The sequence below is a fragment of the Lissotriton vulgaris genome, chromosome 8 (genome assembly GCF_964263255.1).
Source record: "Lissotriton vulgaris chromosome 8, aLisVul1.2, whole genome shotgun sequence".
In the NCBI taxonomy this organism is placed as follows: domain Eukaryota; kingdom Metazoa; phylum Chordata; class Amphibia; order Caudata; family Salamandridae; genus Lissotriton; species Lissotriton vulgaris.
This window is the reverse complement of record NC_141696.1, coordinates 51,564,836-51,590,026: the sequence shown is the minus strand read 5'-3', so window position 1 is coordinate 51,590,026 and position 25,191 is coordinate 51,564,836. Positions and strand designations below refer to the sequence as shown.

The window sequence follows — 25,191 nt, the reverse complement described above, 5'->3', positions numbered from 1 at the left end:
TCCGCTAAGAAACCAGAAATCCCAGAGTAACTAGCGGGAGCAGCCCCGCTTTTAGAAGTGTATGTACACGGAATGATGCAGGTACATCTAGTAGCCAGAATGAATACTCGGAAGCAAAGTGACGCCAAGTATAATGCTCAAAGAGTTTAGAAGCAGTTAGCCCAAGATTCAAACATTGGCCTTACACCGTCAGGTTGGGGGTGCCATTCTGCAGTGAAACTACAATTCCCAGCGCTAATAGCGAAGGTAGTTCCTCTTTACCGGGTGAGGGAACACGAGATGTTGCAGGCACATTCATTGGCCAGAACACCCGGAAGGGAAGAGATTTGCGCTACTGCAAAGTGAGGTATTCGGGATTCAATGCCGTTCCTTGCTCCTCTCTCTCTCTCACTACAAAATGTGGGCACTACTTTAAGATAGAGACACTTATAGTCTACCTTTCCTTACAGTACTCGTGGACAATATAAACTACAGAGCATATAGCGGGCCCGAATTGAAAGCACAGCGGTCAAGGTAAGATACTCTTATAGCAGCCAGCGGTTATTAAAGGACACACCTTAGACTTGCTGAATCCTCTAATGGCAGCATTTTTGACTTTCTCATACAGAATTGCTTTGACCCTAAGTTTCTTGGGGGGTCCGCACTATCACCGATGGAACTTAATCACTAGGAGCAGCATTTTCAAAATAAGCTGTAAGCAATGTGCAATGGTTTAGCTCGTTGAATGTTCCATGTCCATTTTCAAAAGACAAGACGGTCATCCTTCTTCTCTCTTCTTTTGTCTCCTCCCTTGGTTCTGTTGGTTATTAGACTCACCGTTTCCAAGTGAATCATTTATGATATTCGATTTGAGCACACTTAGAAGTAATTCAGTGCTGACTGTAAGACCGGTGGAGCAAGGTCAAATTCAGGTTTTAAGGTTAATTTTAGGTTTTATTTTTTTGTGTTTTTTCCAGTGAGGTTTGGTCCTGATGAGAACCAATACACCAAGGGGAGTTTGAAACGCGTAGACCATTGGATTAACCAAACATTTGCTTTGTGTAAATTGCATGTTCATTGAATCGGATTCATCCAAATCAATTAGTTTATCAAATGTAAACATTTTGTAAAAACTGTATGGTCATTTTTTTAAGCAAAAAAATGATTTGTAAGCAATAATGTTTGGTTTGTAGATTTAGTAGTTTGTGTGTGTAATATTATTTCTTTTATGAGTATGGAAGGTATGAATGTGGAATAAGTGGTGTGGCGAGAATGGTGAGAACTGTTGAATATAAGTAGAATTTTCTTTGCTGTGTTTTGTCTAATATATATTCTTTGTACAGTATTCGTGTGTACAGTATTGGTGTAGTGTGTATATTGAAAAAATTTGAAAAAATCAGGTTAATGTATAAATAAAAGCTACTAATGAGCTTAAAGATGAATTGATGGCTGGTCCGCGCATCTTTTTAAACTAAATTAGAATAAGTGGCAGTATTGGCAATTCTTTGTGGTTGTCAGGTTCACTCTGAGCAGGCCTGTGCGGAACCTCCAAAGCGCTGCCTGGACTCCCGATATTTCATGGTTGCTCTCTTCATAAAAAATCCGCTAGCTCAGGACAGAAAATATGTATACAAGCATTATTGCATTGCAAATGCTTGTTATTTTATAGGGGGGCCCAGGGGCGAAAATAACCATATATTTATTTATTTATTTATGGGTTTCTATAGCGCTGGAATCGACTCCGACCGGAGTATCTCTGCGCTGTGATACCAGATAGAGTCCAACACTATGCAGATGAGAGAGAGGGTTTAGATTTTATCGGTGAATAGCAGAGTTTTGAGTTGCTTCCTGAATTTTAAATGATCTGTGCAGAGCCTGAGGGTCAGGGGCAGTTTATTCCACAGTGTAGGCCCCGCAACGGATAGGGCTTTCCCTCCATGTCTAGTTTTTTTTACACGAGGTACAGTCAGCAGAAAATTCTCACTAGATCTCAACGATCTGGAGGGAGTATAGAAGGTAAATTTCTGCTCCAGATATGTAGGGCCATTTCCATTCAGGCATTTGTGAATGATACAACATATCTTGAACTTGGCTCTTTGTCTAATGCTCAACCAGTGTAGTTTCTGCAGCAGAGGTTTTGATGCTGTTCTAGGGGGAGCATTTAGAACAAGGCGGGCTGCCGTGTTCTGGACCACCTGAAGCCTGTCTAGAACTCCCTCATTGGCAGACAGGAGTAGCCCGTTACAATAGTCAATACGACTCAAAATAAGGGCTTGCACCAATGTTCTTCTGGAATCCCATAAACAGCCTTCAAGTCAACTCTTAAATAAGGAGTATTGTGAGAAAATGTGTTTAACCCTTCACACTGGTGCTATGTATAGATAGGTCTGGAGCAGACCTCAGCATGGCCAGGAGCGCTGCGCAATTAAAAAAGGCGTGCAGCACTGTCCATTCAGAAATAAATTATGTACCAACACGGACTACTCACCAAATAAGTAACGTTCTGCCATCAGATCACATAAGGTACTGTGAAAGATAACGAACAGCAGCCAGAAGAGGTTATGACACAGGCTTTATTGGTGCCAACAACAACTTAAGTAGGAACTGACACACAACCCCAGCCACAGGTGACAGGCTGGCTCACTACGTCTCCCAGCCCCTGCTCCGTAGGCGCTCACCCTCGATTGCTCGCGGCGGTGACATTCTATCGCTTCACCACGGAGTGCACCAGAGCGAGGGAAAGGAAGGGGGTGACAGAAGGTCAGGGTGGGAAATACCACACATCCCCCTTCCCTACACAACAACAATATAACAGTAAAACATCATGTCGGAGTCAGACAATTTTCTTCAAACTAGGTCACATATTGTTCCAGATGTCTGGGCAGTCTGACCACCCTTCGGCTAGTACAGTTGGCTGGATGGGTTAATTCGTCACGCCTCCTAGAGGGCTGTTCACCTTGTACAGGGGCCTTTTCTCTCCTTACTTCCCCCTCTACAGAAACTTCCTTCGGGGTGTGGTACCTCACTACTCTTCCCAAGTTCCAAATTTTCCCTTCCTGGGTCTTCACTGCATTCCTGAATACTTTTACAATCTTGGTGGGTCTGCTGAACCCGACCAACTCGCCCTCCCTGTAGGTGCTCTGATTTTTATGTCGTCGCCCACCCTGAAACCCACTTCTCGGGTGGAGCGCATCCTATCGAATTTTTCTTTCCTCTCTAGCATGGCTTTCTCCTGTCTATCAAGTGCTGTAGCCTCTCTAGAGTGATTAGTCCAACCTTTCTGCCAACCCATCCACCCTGGTGAAAGTTTGGTGTTAGGTCTTCTCGCTTTGAGTAGTTCAAACGGGGTTACACCCGTCGTCTCGTGTGGAGTTAGGCGATAGGCCTCTAGACGTTTCATGATTTCTCCCTTCCAGTTCAAGCCGCTAGTCTTGGCTAGTTGGATGCCCTCCTTCAGTGTCTTATTGAAACGTTCTACCATTCCGTTAGTTTCGGGGTGGTAAAGTGCACATCGCTTGTGTGCTATCCCATGACTCTCGAGGAACTCCTTCATCTCCTTTGAGCAAAGCTGTACTCCATTGTCTGTCAGTATACTGCTTGGTGATCCTTCTCTGAGGAATAGTTCGCGTAAGAACTCGACAACAGCTTTTGTGGTGATTTCTGGCACAATCTTCACCTCTGGCCATCTTGAATACAAGTCCATCGGGACTAAGATGTATGGTGTGCTTGTTTCTCCTGTTAGCGGGCCTATTATGTCTAGCGCCACTTCATCCCACGGTCCTGAGGAAGGTGGCCTGCAGACCATCGGCGGCGTAGGTTGTTTCAAGACCTTATCACTAACTGTGCATGGGATACAGTCCCTCACTTTCCTTTCAATGTCAAGGTCCATGCACGGCCACCAGTAATCCTCACGCACTCTCTGCTTAGTCTTGGTGATGCCTAGATATCCATTGTGGGCCTAATCCACCAGTCGTTCTCTCACCGCTCTGGGTGGGATCAACCTTGTACCCCTGAACAGACCTCCGTCCTTCTCAGAGATCTCTTCCCTGACCATCCAGTAGGGGCGTAGTGTTTCGCTTTGCTTGTCTTCAGGTCTCCACCTTTCTCTTGCTCTTTCACTCACTCTTTTCAATAGGTCATCTGCCTCCAAGGCCTCCTTCCACGCTTCCTCGCTTATGGCCCCTTGGGTGATCACGCATACATTTTCTCTGTGGAAGTCTACATTTTCTTCGCTCTTGAAGTCTTCAGGTTCGTCTTCTGCCTCATCATTTACCAGCCGCGAAAGGCAGTCTGCAGCAAGGTTCTTCGTTCAGGGTACGTATTCAACGCAGAACATGTATTCTTGTAGACTTACAACCCAACGCCTGATTCGGCTCGATATCGCGTCAAGTCCCTTCTTGGTAAACACTTCTACTAGGGGCTTGTGGTCGGTACGCAGGGTAAACTTGGTACCCCAGATGAAGTCTCTGAACTTGCTCATGGCCCAGTGTGCCGCTAATGCTTCCTTCTCGATCACTGAGTAGTTGGTTTCCGATTTCCGTAGTGACCTGGATGCAAAGGCTATGGTTTCTTCTCCCTTCGCACCAACTTGAGAAAGGACCGCCCCAAGTCCATTCGAGCTTGCATCTGTGGTTACCACGGTCTTCTTGTTGGGGACGAAAGCTCTCAGGCTGGGGGCTTTTGCCAGTGCTTTCTTCACCTCCTCAAACTCCATCTGGCATTCTTCGTCCCAATTGAGCACCTCGTCTTTCTTCAGCAGGCGTCGAATGGTAAAGGTTCTGCCAGCAAAGTTCCTTACGAGCTTACTGTAGAATTCTAACATTCCCAAGAAAGACTTTATCTCTTCTTTACTCCTTGGCGGCATTAAATTCGCTATGGTGTTCTGTAGCTCAGCTTTAGGGCGTATGCCATCCTGGGTCACCCTGTGTCCCAGGAAGTCCAGCTCGTTGCACCCGATCCTGCACTTTTCTTTTTTTACTGTGAGGCCTTGGTCCTTAAATCTCTCCAACACTTGCCTCCGTCTTCCATCATGTTGTTCGTTGTCTCTGCCAAACACAAGTATGTCGTCCTGGTAGCATAAGACTCCGGGGATACCCCTAAGTATGCTCCCCATGATTCTCTGGAACACCGCTGCAGCGGAGACCAGCCCAAACTGCATTCTCTTGAATTTGAAGGCACTCATGGGCGTCACAAACAAAGTTAGGTCCTGTGAGTCTTCATGGAGCCTAATCTGGAAGTAGGCTGAAGTTAGATCCAATGTTGAAAATACTCTCGCACCTTCCAGCATGCTCATCATCTGCATGATGTTGGGCAGAGGAAATTTATCCACAACGACTTCCTTATTTAACGCCCTGAGGTCGATGCATAGGCGGACAGATCCATGTTTTTTCCTTGCTGCGACGATCGGCGCGAGCCACTCCGTTGCCTCCACCGGCTCTATGACCCCCAGGCTGCATAGCTTCTCCGATTCATCTTTTACTGCTTCTTGAATAGCCAGTGGTAGGTTCCTCACCTTGGCTACAACAGGCACTGCGTTTTCCTTCAGCTTTATCCTGTGTGAATAGTTCTCCAGACACCCCAGCGGACAGGGGAGAATCAGCAATCTTAATCTTGCTGGACCTGTCCGCCGCATTCGATACGGTGAGTCACGACATTCTGCTGACAAGATTGAAAAGCATTGGAGTTGGGGGAGCTGCGCTTGATTGGTTTCACTCCTTTTTGACGGACAGATGGCAGGCAGTATCAATCCTTCCGTACCAGTCCGAGTTTGTTACAGTTCCACATGGGGTCCCACAGGGGTCTGCAATCAGCCCGATACTTTTTAACGTATATATGCAACCCCTGATGGGCATCATCAAGGCTCACGGCATCAGCGTGATCAACTATGCGGATGACACGCATCTGATGATTTCTCTTGATGGTGCCCACGCAGACTCACTTGAGACCTTCCACACCTGTATGTTGGAAATGACATCCTGGTTAAATCAGAACTCACTATAATTTAATAGTGAAAAAAACAAAATAATGCATTGCAAAGTAGGTAAAATCACTAGAAGTCTACCCACGGACTTCTGGCCTCTGGAGCCAGGGGAGTCTTTAACCCCAGTGAAATCAGTGAGGAACCTTAGAGTCAGTCTCAATGACAGTCTGAGTCTAGAGACCAATGTCAATAAGCAGGTGAGCAGCTGCTTCGCCTTAATGTGAGGACTTCGAAAGCTGCTGCCCCTCTTACCAACACAGGCTAGAGCCACCATAGTAAGGAGTACCATTCTCAGCTGCCTGGATTACTGTAACGCTCTGCTACTGGAATGCCCTGCCTACCTGATTTCCAGACTTCAGAGCATCCAGGCGGCTGCAGCAAAACTAGCACTCTCTCGAGGGCGAAGATCCTCTACTACCCTTGCTCTGGCCGAGTTACACTGGCTACCTGTACACCAGAGGATCCTTTTTAAATCCCTATGCACTGTCTTTAAGGCAGTGCATGGGATGGGCCCCCGACCACTTCAAAACAAATTTAAGTGGTATGAACCCACTCGGTCCCTTCGTTCTTCCTCATCTAATCTCATCTGCATACCCAGGATCAGGAAAGCCACCTGTGGTGGCAGAGCCTTCAGCATAGCGGCAGCTCATCTGTGGAATAGACTACCTATTGACACCAGGAAAACAGATGAACTGATGGCCTTCCGAAAAAAAGTGAAAACATGGCTTTTCCCTAAATTCTAACTATCCAGAATTAAATTATATCCTTTCTACCCATGATGCACAGCGTTTTTCGACTACATGAACACAGCGCCAGGATGCCCATAGGGTTGCAGAGCGCTCTATAAATACTATAAATAAATAAATAAATAACACTACCTTGTATTCTGTCTCAATGTTGTCACTGGTTCCCTGTACTTCATGGATCAAGATCTGTGGGTTTTTGTCAGGATCCAGGTATATGCCTAACTCCTTTTGTGCTCTCCACCCCAGGATGTTGTCTCCCTTGGAGGACACGTACACCTTCTCTGCAGTGAGTCTACCTTTGCATTCTATTGTGCTCCAGAAAAAAACCTTCATACTAATGGGTTGACCACTGTACCCCCCTGGTCTAAGGTCCATTCTGTTCAACCGGATCTTGCCTTTTGCCACACTTTCAAACTCTTTGGCATTGATGATCGTGATTTTCGAGCACGAATCAAACATGGCCTCAATGCTTGTCCCCCCAATCTCAATGTTGTCTTTTGGGCTGTTGACCTGACTGTTCCCTATTTGAAGGACAATCTCATCACATACTGTGGTAACATTTTCTCTAGGTTGCTTCTTGACCCCTTGACTACTCCTGCAAAATTGTCGGAAATGTCCCTTTCTGCCACACTTGTTTCATGTGAACCGGAGTGCTGGGCTGTCCTTGTCATTTGCCATATGGCCTTGTTTGCTACACCTATAACAATTCCCTTTAAAAGACCAGCCTACCTTCCCTTCCTTATGCTCTTTGTGACCCCATTTCTGTCCTTTGACTTCCAGTATCTTGTCCTCTTCTGTCACCACTTCGCTCACCTTGACCTTCCCCTCGCTATCTTTGCCCTCACTGTCTTGCTTTATCTCACTCACACACTGCATCATATGTTCCACCTGCTTGGCTACTATAAGTACTTCTCTTAGTAGGGGGTCATCTTTCAGCCACAACTCCTCCCGTACCCGTTCCGTGTACGTGTGTGTTGAAACACTGGCCCGTACTTAATGCTGGACAACTCAACCTGGAACGCCCAATGTTCGCCTTTAAAAGAGCAAAAAATATAAAGGACCATTTAGTGCGTGCCTCTCTACCCCAACAACCACTTAAAACAACACTCAATGACGCATGGGGTCTCCCTACATTGACAGGTCATGACAAATGCGGTAGCTGTGTGTGTTGTGAATAAACCATAGAAGGAAAAAGTTTTGAATTCGGTACAATCAAACTGGACAGGAAATACTTTTCAAACTGTAATTCAATAAACGTGGTATACGCTATCTTCTGTCCCTGCATGTTGATTTACATAGGTCAAACCACCCAGAATATAAAACTCAGGATTGGACAACACCGCAGCAGGATCCGCTCGTGGATCATTTCACAGAGAAAGGACACACTGAAAAAGATCTGAACTGGACTGTAATAACATTGATCAAACCTCCACCTAGGGGAGCAGATGTCTCTATGATACTTAACAAAGAGGAACGGCACTGGATCCTCAAGACCAACAGTTTCCGCACTGGATTGAATCGCCTTCAAGACTGGACCTCCCTGCTCTAATGTATAATCCTGTATAATCCTCAATAATTAATTGTACAGCAATTTTATGTCACCTGCGTCGCTCTCACTCTCACTATCGACTAGAATATCACCATTCACCACATTAATCTGTCCTATGCACTCCATTTCAAAATGGCCACTCTGATTCCTCATTATTTTCACTGAACCTCAGTCCTTCCTCTGTCTCCACGCCCACCCCTCAGTCCTTCCTCTCTGTCCACGCCCATCCTTGCCTACAACAGGGCTTCCCAAGATGGCTGCCACTCTCTATCCAGAAGCCGGACCAGCCATCGAGCTCCTGATCTTTAAGTTAGTTAGTTCCAAATCCAGGAACTAGAGACCATTTCCAGCTCACCGCAATTGGAAATCTAGTTACAACGCATTTTTTTTTTTTAAAAACCTCTTTTTCAGACTGTGCGATTGTGCACTTGTAAGGAATCCCTATCTCGACTATCCAAGTGGACTCCCGAACTAACACGGTAATTGCAGCTTTCCCGCTTTTCATCCCACGGCTGTGCCACAAGCCTCATCACAATGGCTTGAGTGATAGTAATTCTGTCCTCCCTTCGCTTCTAAATCCCTGGCTAACCGCCCCTTATGACCCGGAGCTATCGCGCCCGCTTCTGATCCAATTTGCAGGTATCCTCTCACAAGCCCGTCCTTAAACCTACTGCACGTCTTAATTAGCCTTGTGTCAGCTCGATATTATTGCATGATCCCTTTTCTATGTCGTCACACTGACCACTGCGCCGTAATTACTAGTGCTCTTATCACAGCAGGAGACATTGTCAGCTTTCTGTTGTTGACACATGCTTTATCAAATGTGTCCTATCAATCACTGCGCCGTTTTATCCACTTTTTCATTTCTTTACAACCTTCACGCTCACACGATCTAATGCATGAACCCTGTGATTGTGGTCCTGTCATTGTTTAAACACACTGACTGCTGCGCCTTACACATAAGTATTCACGTCACGACACTAGATTGCATCCGCATTTAAATTAATGCATGACCAATCCAGATGTGGTCTCTCAGCAGCCGTACAATACCAATCACTGGGCCCTCCTTTTCACTTTATCACAGTGTAATCTGTATAGATTGATCGACAAAGAGTGGTCTCACCTCTTTGACCACGCACATAAGGCACTCAGTCACGCCAAACCTTCCTCCCCACTCGTTGTTCCACACATCTCGCCGATTTTAAACTCACAACAATCACATTTTTACATGCCTAACAGTATTCATGTTTACCAATTCATGTTCCTTTTTGTTTCTTTCCCAATTTCTCCCCTGTGTCATGTAATTGTACAGTAATGCGATTTAGGCATAGTGCAATTGTAAATTCATAAAGACAACAATTAAATATTATGTTGTCCTGAGGATGATGCCCAGTATCTAGTGGTGGCATCGAAATGTCGTCGACACCAAAAAACGCCATATACAATATGACTATGCAATATTGTAATGTGCAATGGTAGATAAGAAAATGATCTTAGTCTGTTAAAACTTTCAAATAGGAGTGTACAGACAGATTTCACTTTGCCCTTTGGCCATTCTGTGCTTCGTTGTGTTGTCTCACTGTTTTGTGGGTCACGGCTGTGCCCACTTGTCATCGAATGTTTCTAACAATTTAATTTTATATATATTTGTAAAATAAATTCTTGTCCGGCTGGACAAAAGACATACTACCTATTTAGAGTATGATTATTGTATATAAGTGATGCTTCCTCTGAAAATAGGGACCAGTGAAACCTTACAGCGCGGCCGCGAGGGTTGGGGGTTTAAACTCCCACCACCACTACCCCTTTTCCGCTGAACACTTGCCTTCTTCCCAAAGCTAAAACAAGCTGGGTTGGTTTATCTGTGCCCATCCACAGATGCTTAGTTATAGGAGGGAGCAGAGTGCGTGCATATGTTGTGTCCTGCGTGCAGAGATAGGGAGCAGAACACGTGCATATGTTTTAGCAGAGCGCGTGCATATGTTTTGTCCTACATGCGGAGAGAGGGAGCATAGAGTGTACATATGTTTTAGCAGAGCGCATGCATATGTTTTGTCCTGCTTGCGGCGAGAGGGAGCAGAGCACGTGCATGTGTTCTGGCAGAGCGCGTGCATATGTTTTGTCTTACGTGCTGAGAGATGGAGCAGAGCGCGTGCATATGTTTTGTCCTGCGTGCGGAGGGAGGGAGCAACCGATCAGAGCCATGCGCGTGCATATCTTGTTTAACCCGTAAGCGCACATCTGCTGTGTCTTCAGCTAAGCTGTTAGACAGACATATGCTTCCACATGTCCTGACTTGAAAGGGTGCAGATATCCTGTCCCCCTTCGCCCACCAAACCGACAACAATAGGTCTCGCCAAGGCGAGCAACGCATACTCTGCATCGCTAGGTGAGACCTATAAATATACTAAGGAAGTGTAAACAGAATTCTGCCGTGACTTTGCGATTATTTCTGATCTTTGTGGTCTCCAGTTAATAATACCTTACCAAGTGTCTTTTGCATATGTATGTATAAGATCATTCATTTTGTTTGGTATTAAAAAATCGTCCTTTCAACCTTTGTCCAGTCCCTCCTCTCCCTGAACTGTCCCAAACCTTTCTGATTGATGTGAATCTCCAAAAGTCCTTCTCAAACTTTCAACTCCTTTTTTAGTAATGCCACTCAACTAACAGGCACACACAACCACTACTTATGGAAACAACTTACTACTTCCTCTTTCACATTCATTCCCATCATCCTATTCCTGCTCAAAACTTGCCTAACACAAGAAATGAAGAGCACAAACCTAACACTATTATTGCAAAAAGAGAAAACAAACTAATTTTACTAAAAATCATGGGTTCCAGAGTAGCGTGCAAAGCGCTTCAACGACTCATTAGGGGTAGTAAACACTATATAATTACCATCTACAATTGCAATTCCACCAGACCAAATGCTGCTACCTCTTCTTTGGCATGCAGTGTGCCACTCGTGCACATTTGTCACGCTGCTATCTGAGCATCCCTCCACACTTTCAGAAAGCGTTACTTCCTGGATAACCAGATACTTGTGCGACCGGCACTTTGCCCATCTATCTTGCAGGATTTTATGATCTGAGCTATTCCACAGACTCACCACCTTGCAAGGTGTACTGCTTTGGTATCTATTCACAAGGTGAGGAATCTGTGGTTAGATGTCTCTATCAGAAAAATAAGTTATTTCTTCTGTAACGCCTTTTCTGCTCAAGACTCCATCTAACTTCACCAACCCACTCTCCTCCACATTCTGTGGAATAGACTTATACAGTCCATTAGTAAATTCCCACATGTACAATCTGCAAACTGCATATTCTGATTTTCAGGACTGCACATCTAACGGCATGGACAAAGATCCCAGTGAATCTGGTGTTTCTGTCTGACCTTGCGGAGGTGGCACACTTATAGTGGCCCTAACATTATATTGAGGGCAAAACGGATCCAATGCAGAGTCGGATGACACCAGCTACCAACAGGCAATCAAATTGCTGCAAATGTGTTTGGATCCAGTCTGGCACCTGGGGATATTCACATGGTGAGAAATCTGGGGTTAGTTAGAATCTGTAACAGAAAAGGTGTTATCAACAATTAGTAACTTGTTAATCAGGATCTGCCAAAGAGCGGTATTTGCCTTTGGGCAACATGAGCATGAGGAGCTGCATGGCTCAGCCCAGCAGATATACATGAATGAGGCACAGGATGAATGAAAATAGTTTTTTCCTTGAAAAGCCTTAACTTGAAGTTGGCTTGAGTGCATCATAGTCTATCGGAAGCACAGATTGCCAGGTATTGACCTTCTTGTTTCTAAAACTAAGAACAAATGCATAGCAGCTTAGTTCACTGACTTAATTCTCTACTGTGTAACACACTACAGCAATATTTTTAGTGCACTGACTCCAGATGTCTATCTTGTTCCAGTATTTATCATTCTCAATACATTAGCATCTCACCAATTTCTGTTATCTTTTTCATTGATTGTTTTATTCCATTAATCATTTTAACCTTTTTTTTAATTTTGATGAATTTTTTAGCTAATATATTTTTGGATTTTTGTGTTTTGTATAATCATAGTTGGTTGTACAAGCTTTATTCGAGATAATTTCTCATAAAAGCACAGCGTAAAATTGAACATGACAGAAATAAAAACATATCATTTAACAAATACAAATTCATGTAAGCATTTTGTGCAAGCTCATACAATACCGACATAAGATGATTTACATATATAACAAATTAGCTTTGGATTTTATAGAACAATTAAAAACCTGATTAACTGGGCCCCCCCAAAGATCGCCTCCTAATTGCCCAGGCCCACCCCAAGTATTTGGCTACCCCATTAACTATCGACTCCTGGGTTGATGTGCACAAAATTCTCAATGCCACTGCGCTATCTCATGTCCCAAGGTTTTTACATACAGGTGTAAGCCATACCCTCCTAGGTGAAGAATAGGCTTTACAGACAAACAGAAAGTGGCCTAGGCTTTCCACAGCTGTTTCACATACTGGGCATAGCATATTAGTCGACCTCTGCCAACCTGCAGTTAATTTTTTTAGGGGAATAGAACCAGATCTAAACTGGAAGACTAGCTTCCTATCCATTGGGTCCGTAATAGTGTCCCAGTAATTTTCTAAGATGGGATAGATTTTTGTCTCCAAGAAGCGACCCGCCATAGAGTCAGACCTAACACCTCTCAGCAGATTGCTGCCCACCCAGTCCCAATATTGTAATTTGAGGGCTTCCTTGCTTGGGAAGACCTCCCCCAGTGGATTGGTCCAAAGATTGGAAAACCCAAGATTAATTAACATGGCCCTTAAATTTTTTTGCCACTTTATCTTGTGGAAGTTATCTTCCTTGATTATCGAGAGGAAACCATCAGCGTATTGCCTAATCTCAGGAGTTGTCCAAAGACGTCTCCAATAGAGAACAGGGCGCAGTCGCGCTCTATCGCTAATTGGACGTCTACCCAACTCCAGGAACAATGGTATTAGGGGGGTGCTCTGTGGGAGGCCTGTGATCCCTCTGAGAAACTTGTTCTCAGATGTCTGCAAGGTCGAGAGATTGTCCCAAGCCCATAACTCTGCACCGTATAAGGTCGCGCCTAAGACCTTTGCATCATAAACTATAAGGGCAGGTTTGATCGGTTTCGTCTTGGATTTTCGGTGTTCCCCCCGCAATGCACCTGATAGTTGTTGGTGTTTTAGGGCTGTTTTTTCCAGGTGATGTGTCCAACCAGGGCCCTCTGCTATCTGTACCCCTAGATATGTAAACTCCTTGACAGTCTCTAACTTGCTATTGTTCAGGGTTACCTTAGGATAAATTTTACGGCGTGGGGAGAAGGCCATTAGTTTCGTCTTCCCCACATTTACTTCTAGGCCGTGCTCTTTGCAAAAAACATCAAATATATTTAATGCGCGTTGTAGCCCAGCAGGGGTTTTTGACATGATCAGGGTGTCGTCAGCGAACATCATGATCGGGACCCTGACGTCCGCTAACGATGGAGCATCTACGCTTGCTTCCAACATTCGCTCGACAATCCCATTAATGAATAGTGAAAAGAGTAAGGGTGCCATGGCACAGCCTTGTCGGACCCCCCTTTCCACCGGGAAGTCCGAAGTTGACTCGCCATTCCCACCCCACTGGACTCTTGCGAAATTAGATTCATGCAGACGCATGATTAGGGTGAGCAGTTCAGCAGGAATCCCCAGTTTTTGCAGGACCAGCCATAACTTAAACCTGGGGACCAAATCAAATGCCGCCCGTAGGTCGACAAATGCGACATACAGGCAGCCCCTGCCAAGTAGAGCCGTCTTCCACCGCAGTATGGTAAAGCGGAAGACCTGGTCAATAGTGCTGGTTGCTCGCCTGAATCCTGCCTGGAATGGGGAAAGAGCGTTATTGTCATCCACCCAGTCCATAAGCTGATTTGTAACCATTCTCCCCATTACTTTTTGCACGGTTGCTATCAGACTTATGGGCCTGTAATTGGCGGGAAGTGAACGATCTCCCTTTTTATAAATGGGAATAATGATTGCTCCTTTCCATAGCTCGGGGACCACCCCCCCCCTTGGCTAGAGCGTTTCCTAACAAAAAAATATACCTCACCCATCTCTTCATGTCATGCTTGAAGATATCCGGGGGTATCCCGTCTAACCCTGGTGCTCTCCCGCATTTTACAGAACTAATTGCATTCTCTACTTCTTTAAGGGAGAACAAGTTGTCAACAGCAAAGACTGGCAGTATGCCCTCCCCTACCCCGGGGTGCATAACTTCGGCATATTGTGGCCTGAAGTACTCAACCCAGGCTTCTTCGGCTACGTTGTTGTCAGGTCTTGCGGGGCTACCTCCTCTACCCCACTTAATGATTTTCCAAAAGAGCCTAGAATCCTTGCTGCTAGAAGCCCCTTTTAACTCGGCCCAGTGATCTTCGTCCCATTTCCTCTTGGCCTGGGAAATGGCTAATTTGTACAATTTCCTTGCCACTCTAATTGCAGCAGTGTCCCTAATTCTAATGGCTTGGCCCAATTCCAATCGTGCGGATCTGCACTGGCAATTGAACCACCTACCAACATCCGGGTTTTTCCTCCCTTTATTGGACTTAGTCAGAAAACATGGTTTAAGGAGGGAAAATAACTTATTATGGATATCAGTGATATCCCTAGCCCCGGGGGTTGTGGAATCTACCGCCTCCATGGCGGAAATTGAGTTATCCACCTCAAGGTTAATGTAGGTCATTGTTTCATCATTTGCCAGTACCCTTGGCCATTTTAGCCTACGTCCGTCATTAGTCATAACTGGGATCTGGTCGTTCCTTAAATGCAAATTTTCAGATCCAACATTCCACCACCTATGGGTCACACAAAGGGGGTTGTGATCACTTTCTATTCTAGGCTTGATGGCCATATCAATAACCCCCTGCCACAGCTGGAGACTACATATTACGTAATCAATTCTACTCCTGCTGTTGCCGTTATCAAAAGTACAATTGCCCTCCTTGTCCCCCGGGGTTCTCCCATTCAGGGCTCTTAAACCGTGCTCCATACAAATAGCATTTAATAACAGGATGTCCTTTGTCCACCGTGTGACGGGATTTAAACATAAAGGTGGTACTCCCCAAAGATTGTCCTCATCCTTCCCTAAGGGATCATTTGTACAGTCAAGAGGTTCAAAAGTCCTATTAAGATCCCCGGCTACTATTATCCTATTATCTTGGGACTTAGTTTCTAAGGAGGCAGACAGCACCTCTAAAGTCGAAGAGTTAGCTGAGTTACTGCCTCTTGCGTAGACGTTATACAAGTCCATTAAAACCCCCTTTTCTGGTGAGATTCTTAACAGTTGCAAATCGCTAGTTCCCAAATCCAACATTTTGATAGAGATGTCCAAGTCCTGCTTTATCCATACAGTAAGACCTCCCATTGGACGACCCCTTCCACCTTTGGAGGCTGGTATAGAGAAGTTTAAATAGCCACAGAGAAAGACGGGGTCACAAGCCCAAGGTTCTTGGAAACAACAGACATCAAACCCATTGATGAATTCCACCCAAGATTGAGAGTCTAGCTTGCTACCCAACCCAGCAATTTTCCAGGATAGAAGCATACCAGAGCTAAGCTCAATCCCACCGGAATTGCTAATTTTGGAACATGGTTGGGAAGTCATTGGGCTTTCAATGTTGTTGGCGCCTTCACAAAACCATCAATGATATCGTCAACCATGTTTACTGTTGGTGTGGATAATTCCCCAACACTAGCGTTTGTATTTGCTATCCTACCTCCTCCCTCCACAGTAAGACTCCCCTTTCCAGTGTTCCCAACAATTATGGTTGTACCAGCAATAACATCATGATCATCACAGCTCCCTTTAAAATCATTGATACACCCTCCTATACTACTGCACAACTCTTGAGCGGTTTGTCAGCATCCCCAGCCCTGTTCCTGCCATCCGACAGGAGGGTTATAATTCATACATGTAGTATAGTTTGGGACAGTGGAGGTGGAGCTGGTGTGGGAATAATTGGCCATGGTAGGGTGGGGGGATTTACGGGTTCATTAAGCAGGCTAGTCAATACACTGGTTGGGTGGGGATAAAAGAAGGTGAGATCGACAATTCCAATACCTCCTTTGTTTGTACCCCATCCCTGTCTAGTTATCCATCCAGCCACCCTTGGATCTTGAAAGTTAACCACAATACAATCCCCACCCAGGCTTTTAGTTGTGTACCCTATCCAATCTATTCTCCTTACCCCTAAGATTAACCCATCGACGTCTCCAGGGAGAGGTCGATTCTCCCTTAACCAGTGCATGATCTTGTTTTTAAGCATCTGGAAGGTTTCTCTCTGTCCTACAGATAATGGTGGAACATTTATGAGGACTGCTACGTAGGGGAAAGAATCTGGGGTAAGGTTCACTGGGGGTTTCCTATATGGTGGCTTTATCAAGGGTGGTGGGATCGATTTGGTAACTGTAGGAACAGGGCGGAGTGCAGGTTTGTTTGGTACCAACTGGTTATTAGTTGGTTGGGTAGGTACTATAGCTTTACCCGCTGAAGGACATGCATTAGCCCCTAGCCCAACAACAGGATTGTTTGGTACTAACTGATTATTGGTTGATTTTGTAGGTACTGTTACTTTACCCGCTGGGGGACATACATTAACCCCTAGCCCTACACCAGAGGGAGGAATTGGTATTGTTGTCGATTGGAGCACCACAGACTGGACTGGGTTTGCAGTGTTAGGAGGATTTGGAGCAGGGCCCGGATGTACTAATTCATTAGGTTTGGGAATTCTATTTACAATCGCACTACCTGATGTGGGTGGTAATGGGAGATTAGTTTGTGGCCTTCTTCCCTTATCTTGGGTAGCATAGTTGGTATTGCCCTGGTGCTTGATACTTACATCTACCCTAGCGTTAGTTTTAATCAATGATTTTTTAGAAAAGAAGTTATCTAACGTTGCCTGCTCAAAATGGTCTAGTCGATCAGAGAGCTTAGCAATTCGATCCTCTATCGGGGAAATAACTAGTCTAAGCAGCTTTTCTAGCTCAGGGATCAGGTGTGCGAGCAACGATAGCTTGTCATCAGTTGGGGGACCTGTCTCAGGAGAGATATTCTTTCCAGGGACTGGGCTATCCAATGAAACAACATTCCCATTCTGTACACTTTCTGTGCTACAACTTACTTCAGTGGCAACCTCTCTAGTACACATAGTTTTATGTAACTTCCTATGCTTTTGTGGGGGTTTCACAACAAATTTACATTTTCTCGGTATGGTAGTCCTTTTCCTTTTAGATCCGTGCTTGGGTTGAGCCAAGGCAGCCTGGGCACCTGAGTCAAGAAGCAACATAGGATTAATATGACTCCCACTGGATGAAATCAGTTCAGTAGCATTATCCTTATTTGTTACATTTAAGGGTGCATCAAATCGCTCATTTACGGCTGGGAGATTTACTGAGGATAATGGTGTTACCAAGGCAGGATATATTTGAGTATGGTGCTTGTCCGTAGAATTTTTTATTAGTTCAATCGATAGTCTGCGCTCAGCGCGCTTCTCAGCCAGTGATATCTCTTTGTCAATGGATAAAGATGAACGATTGAAAAAGAATTTATCCAATGGACCAATTGCCAGTGGTCCAGTCTCGACCGGTGGAGTAGTCGAAATGACACTACTTGTGGAGGCAGACATTGCACTACTACACGCCAACAAGATACAGCACTTAGATATCACTTACTGTAGAGTGCACCGTTAGACAAATATCAGAGAAATGGCCCAGCCCGGCCTCCTTCGGCCCCGGACGGCCACAGACGGTCCCGCCCTTGTCCCGGGCTTCTCCCGGCGCCCTCCCGCGCGCTCCCGCGATGCGGGAACTATGGTCAGTTTTATACGCTGTTAGTACCTGTCATTGGTTGGTGGACAGGGGGGTGTGGCCAGCGGGGAGAGCAGCCCAGATGTGTAGAATGGGCGCGCAGGGGCTCCTGGAGACTGGAGTCCCTGCCTGTGCTCGCAGCCCCGCCGGCTCTCCTACCTGCCCGCGCCTCCGGTACTAGCTCCCACAGAAACTGCAGCCTTAGAGTCACAAGGCGCTGCGGGACCCGCGAAGCGGGTCCGGCGAGGTCGGCAAAGTCTTGGGGAGTTTAAATCAGGATTTCCTCTGGGGCGGTCGCTTCCATCCAGCGAGCAACTTGGCGGCAAACAGACAGTTTGAAGGTGATCCCTACAGCAATATTTTTAGTGCACTGACTCCAGATGTCTATCTTGTTCCAGTATTTATCATTCTCAATACATTAGCATCTCACCAATTTCTGTTATCTTTTTCATTGATTGTTTTATTCCATTAATCATTTTAACCTTTTTTTTAATTCTGATGAATTTTTTAGCTAATATATTTTGGGATTTTTGTGTTTTGTATAATCATAGTATTGGACCACAATTCTTAACTAAAAATATGTTTATTTCAGTCTGCTCTTGCTCTGAATTGGATCATGGGTGCCTTGTCAGACATGGGATTCGGATCAAACGGTACTGCTTCCATCTTGAGTAAGTGTTGTGTTTGAGGATAACGTGATTATTAATATGCAAGGATATTGTATTGTATAGTTAAAGAGAATGCAGCATTAGCTGGTGCCACATTCTGCAAGTCTGTACTGGTGCATGTTTATACTTTATCCTGCCCATTCAGCTTCTGGTGACCTCTCGTATAGCAGGTGTACTACACCTTTTGGCTGAGCATTCTTTCAGCTGTGCTGCACCCTGGAGTTCTCAGTGACTTGTGCAGGGGTTGTCAACAAGTTGCTCGTGAGCTATTAGTAGATCACTAGCTCCCTCAAAGTTTCTTTCAGAGGTGAATCCAAACCCAGTACCTCATTCAGGTCTCTTCATGTTAACCTCTTCAGTGCTCATGACAAGGTCAACTCGTCATGGGTTTTACCTGCCCTGTGCTTATGACGAGTTGACCTTGTCATGAACAATGGGATTCATGTATGATCAGCACAGGAGGGGAAAACCCCTTAGCAGCCAAGGTGTTAAAGAAGGCAGCATTGTTCATCTTGACTCTTAGAGTGGCAGCCAGCCAAACCAATGGCAGGGCCTCATGGTAACATTCAGACACACACTGTTGGCCAGTGGGGTCTGACACATGACCTTCGGATTCCAGTCAGTCTAGCTAAGTCACAAGTAGATTCATCATGATGTAGGCTTTGCTCTGTCCATCACAACATGTGTGTGAACAATGGGTCATGAAAGTAGAGTCTCACCTGTAGCCGAATAGTAACCAATTCTGATGCAGTGTGTGGAACTGCAGGAGCCAGAGTGAAAGTGTTAGTAAGGTTTATTATCTGCCCAAGAGCTGAGAAGGGTATCATACAGAGCTGCGATAATTCAGAGCCTCGTGTCACACATTTTGCCACATTACAGGTATCCCTGGAGTTCTCCAGTATTGGATCTTTCATGGATTCACATGCTTGAATCATCCCCGTCGTCGTAGTGGGAGTCCCACGATATACTTATATCATCAGTAGTTAATACTACCAAAGGCTACAATGCAATGAACAGTCTCTGCAATAGCCTATCCATTTTCTTTGGTAAAAAAGAACCAAACTTAATTAGTAACCAATCGGGCAACAGCACCCTGTAGAACACTCCCAAGAGAGGCTAGGTTCCATGGATTTTCTTCCTCACGTCGTGTGAAAGGGAGTCTCCCTAAGCTCTGCTCAGTTCCTTCTTCACTTCACCAGATTTCTACTAAAAATGTCAGATTCTTCAACGAAATGTCTCTTTAGGTCAAGTGAAACATGCGATAAGAAGAGACTGCATGCTGAAGATCCCTGTAAGGACTGTATCTACTGTCTCCACCCCCTACATAAGGTAAAGGACTGCAAGATTTGTAGGACCTTCTCAACCAAAACCCTTAAAGATAGAGAGGGTAGGTTGTTGATTTGGCTTCAGAGGCTGAAAAATAAATCTGATGTTGTCTCTAAGGATGAGTAGAGCTCTACATCACAGGCCTCTCAGGAAACATCGAAAAGGAGAGAAAGATCCCAGGAATCTCCTGAAGTTTCTAGGAAAAAGGATTCTCAAAAGTCTTTTCATGTAAGTACAGGCACCTCACAAAAAGGAAAGCAATCATTTTCTACTGAGGAGAAAAGCCATACAACATCTAAGCAGGAAAAAACAATCTTCAGAACCATCCATGAAAATTACAGTCTCTAAGAATCTTATACCGTCCCCAGCACTATTTTCTGGGTCCCCGTTGACGCAAAAGTCACCATCTGAACATATTTTTCCTCTTTCGTCGTCAAAAACTGCATCGTCGACGACGGATACAACTGTGCTGTCGACGGTGGACCGCCAACGACTCTTCCAGTGGCGATGAAGGCTCCAGCTCCACCGATGACTTCCTCATCGATGGTGACCTGGATGATGATGGCAACTTGCTCCTCGACATCTTCGTCGACAACGTTGGTTCCGTTGACGACCACCTCTTCGTTGTCTGTGTCTGTGTCAACGACGACTGCTCCGGCATTGTCGATGATAGTGACGACGATTTTTACGCCTGCTCCTATCATGTTCTCGTCGACGACACAGACACCACTGCCGTTGACAAAGCTGATGATGCTGTATCCCACATCTGGCCATAAACGACCTTCGAGTTGTAACTAATGCCTGTATACACGTCTACAGAGGCGTTTTTTCCAGAATCCTTCAGTGTTTTCACCTTTACCACCTTCAACATTATTGGAGGAATCTGATGATGATGGAATGTTTGTTCCTGCTCATAGTCCCTCTCAGCTTCATGACAAATAGCAGGACAATGATGAGGATGGCAATGAATGTTACTATCAACAAGAATTTCACCCTCCACATGCAAAAATACATTACATGGAGCCTGTTGGCGAGCCCATGGTCCACCTTCCTGTGGCTTTGGTTCAAGAACTACAAGACATGCTACATGACTACTGCACTCGTTTTCCATCTTCGAATGCTCCTCTACCTCCACTGCCCCCACCGCCTACACCCCCACCACTGGCATCTCCTCCACGTAGGTCTGAGCCATCTTATGTGACGTCCCCGGTGACGGGTACTATATTACCATCTGACGATGGAGAAATTGAGGGTGAACCTCAAAATGAAGGGAATCTGGTAATGAATTGGAGGGCTATGTTATTTCAACAACTGTTTCTCCATCTCCTCAAACTGCAGATTCTCTGCCTGAGGATATTGGCGGCTTCCATATGCTAATGGAAAGGGCAGCTTCCCGCTTTCAGTTGTCGATGACAGTCAAGCAGTCTGACTGTTTTCTTTATGATTTCAAAGATCTATCTTGAAAGATTGTGAGAGTAATACCCATTATATATCACACCTGGGAGGAGGGTGTGAAAGTATGGAAAATGACGGCTACAGTTATCCCAGTTTTGCACAGGATTGACAAGAAATATAATGCTCCTGATGATGCTCCAGCTTGTCTGGTAGGGCATCCTAAGCCAGATTCTGCTTTTTCACAGGCTACCCAACGAAGAACAAGAAATCCTTCAGTGCCTATCATTGCACCACCTGACAAGGAAGGCACCTTGATAATATTGGAAAGAGGTTTACCAGGATGTATGACGGTACAACGCGTACCGTTTCAACGCGTGCCTTTACAACGCGTCTTTAACAACGCAAGTCATTACTTGCGTTGTTGGGCGCGGATAGTAAATAGTATCATTTACTATTCTAACACCAGTCCCCGTGGATAGTAGAGAAGGTGTTAGAATAGTAAATATACTATTCTTTATCCTTTAGCGCCCTCTAGCGCATGGTTACAACTTGCGTTGTAAAGGGCGAGTCGTAAAAGCACTGCGGGGTAACATCCGCGTTGAAAAGGATGTTCCCTGGTTTACCACCACCCGAGGCACCACTGCATGCGCAGCTAATGTTCTAGCAATATTAGCAAGATTTAACCACCAATTGTGGTCAGATATCACTCCGTACATACACTTCCTTCCGGAGGACAAAAGACTAGAAGCAAAAAAGATCCTTCTTGAGGGGAAAAGATGTGCATCGAAGATTATAGATGCTTCTATGGATGTGGCATCTCTAGCATTTCATCAGCTTGCTGGAGCTTCTGTCCTTAAGTGTTTGGGGTGGCTGAAGGCAACAACATTCTGCCCTGAGGTGCAAAGTAAAATACTGGACATGCCTTTTGAAGGTGATGCGTTTTTTGGCAAACATGTTGATGACTTCTACAGACCATTAAGGCTGACACCGAAATAGCTAAAGCTTTTGGCACGCTCCAATACATGAAGACCTCCTTTCGTGGAGCATGTGGTAGAAGAGACTAATCATTTTGTGGTAATTATCAGAAATACCGACCTCAAGCTTACTCCTCATTTTGCCCTTCCTACCAGCATCAGAAAACATATCGTCCACCACCGCAAGCTGCTTACTCCAGACAGCCCAGGCGGAATCAACAAGGTCAATCCAGAGATACTGTCAGAAAACAGTGACACAGTCTCACCGCCTGCCGCTCTTCCTACTATTATCTCAACCAAGAGAACTCCTCTTCCTAGGTATCTAGGTCAGTGGCAGAAAATTACCGCAGACAGATGGGTCCTGGATATAATAAAATATGGCCATACCCTAGAGTTTATCACAAAACCACCTCCTCATCTGCCTTAGAAATCAATACCACCCCATCTTTAATTGCTGATGAAGGAGGCATTTATCATGCTCCAGAAAGGAGCAATAAATATGTGCCATGCTGTCAGAGAGGAAGGTGCTTCTACTCCTCTTTTTCCTTGTGAAGAAGAAATCGGGAGAATGGCGTCCCATTCTGGATCTCAGAAAGCTCAACAAATATCTGCAGAAAAAATCCTTTCACATAGTAACTCTCCAGGGGATAGTACAGCTTCTGAAACATATAGGTTTCCTGGCCAGGCTCGATTTGCAGGAAGCATATTTCCATATCCCTATTCAACCCAAGCATCAGAAATGTCTCTGTTCCACTGTGGCAGGTGTGCACTATCAATTCAAAGTGCTACGCTCTGGTCCTCGGGTTTTTACCAAGTGTCTTGCTCCCATGGCAGCATACCTACGAGTAAGGGGCCTGCAGATCTTCCCATATCTCGACTATTGGTTAGTGAAGGCTCCTTCTCTTCATCAAGCCTCGGAGGCCTTCTCCTTCTGCCAACAACTGTTCCACTCTCTAGGGTTTGCTGTCAATTATCAAAAATCCATTCTCACACCTTCACAGCAGATAACGTTTCTCGGAGCAAAATTGGATATCCTCCAAAACAAGGTATTCTTATCCACAGAAAGACAGAACACCATACTATCTCTGGCTCACAATCTCTGCAAAAGAGAGTTTGCTTCAGTCCATCTCCTCAAATCGTTTCTCAGCATGATGTCCCTTGCCGTTGTCATGGCGCCTCAAACACTTTTAAGGATGAGACCTTTTCAAGAGCAATTGGACAGACAGTGGCTTTAGATAACAGGTTCATTCAAGGATCTCATTCTGATCACCCCGGTCATAAGAAACGCACTTCCTTGGTGGCAGTCCACCAACTATCTCTCTGTGAGGCTGACATTCCTCTCTCCTCTTCCAGAGTCCGTTCTGACCACGGATGCGTCATTGGAAGGCTGGGGGACACACCTTCAGGACCTCCACATTAGCGGCAAATGGAGTCTGTCTATATCCAAAATGCCTATCAATTTCTTGGCACTGAGAGCAATTTTCTTGGCCCTCCAGTCGTTTCTCCCAAGGATACAAGCATCCTCAGTCCTCATTCGTACAGACAGTACCTACCACCTGCATGCATTATCTCAACAATCTGGAAGGAACGAGATCTCCAGTGGAAGCAAAAAGGATCTGGAAATAGGTCTTGCGAATATCACTATGTCATCACATACCCATCAAGGCGGAACATCTCCCAGGCATAAAGAACAACCGGGCAGACACCTTAAGCAGATTAAGTCAAGCAAATCACAAGTGGGAACTCGAACAGCTGATTCTCAACTCCATCATCCAGAAATGGGGAACAGCCAACTTAAACCTATTTGCATCTCGAGGGAACCAGAAATGCTGGTTCTTCTCCAGCAGGGCTCCTCAGAGAGGGTCATGAGGGAATACGTTTTTAATAAGATGGTCAGGAATCTTTGCATACGCTTTCCCCCATGCACCTCTCATCTCCAGGGTTCTAATAAAAATGAAAAGGGAACTGTGTCAGCTCATCATCATTGCTCCACATGGCCCCTCCAGCATTGGTTCACGGAGTTACTCCGGCTGTTGCAGTCTAAGCCTTATCGCCTGCCAGTAACAATAACAACAACTCTACTGACCATGAACAAGGGACAAATCCTGCATCCTCACACAGCTTCTCTTCAATTGCATGCTTGGCACCTGAATTGAATGAGTTCAAGGATTTAGTCATTCTCCAGGGCTGTAGAGATATATTGTCCAGGGCTAAGGCTGAGTCAACTACTAAAACGAACTAACATAGAAACGTTTTTGCTCTTGGTGCCCTCGGAATGACATTCACCCTCTCCTCTTATCTCCAGAACAAATCTTGCCTTATCTCCATCTCTAGAATTTAAAGAAAGGGTGAGCAACCCAATAAACCCTTGCGGGCTTGGGCAAATGATCCGTTTGGAAAAATGGGCCAGCAAGGGATTTTATTTAAGTTATCAATATCAGCAACTTAGGGACTTTAGTTAATTAGGAACCCACACTACTACAAGTTAGTGGCTGAAAATAAAAAAGTTTCTCTAATACAGGTAAATAATGTTACCACGCTAACAAAATAAATAAATACAAGAACCATGTTTTTTGAGTCAAAAGATTATTATTTTCTTAAAGACAGAAGAATTTGATTGATGATATAACAGGGTACAGAAAAATGCATTTGAGATATATAGGGAGTGTCTTATATACTCCTATAATACATCAGAAAGTAGGTC

General features: G+C 45.0%; 1 protein-coding gene across 1 annotated transcript in view; it reads left to right on the top strand.

Annotated features, from left to right (window-relative positions):
* LOC147693361 (transient receptor potential cation channel subfamily M member 2-like) overlaps positions 1 to 25,191 on the top strand; it is a 1,943,547-nt gene that overhangs the window by 1,612,006 nt on the left and 306,350 nt on the right. Inside the window, exon 24 of the mRNA XM_086933684.1 lies at positions 18,717 to 18,795. Within this exon, the coding sequence (XP_086789810.1) occupies positions 18,717 to 18,795 (79 nt within the window). The remainder of the gene's footprint in view (positions 1 to 18,716; positions 18,796 to 25,191) is intronic.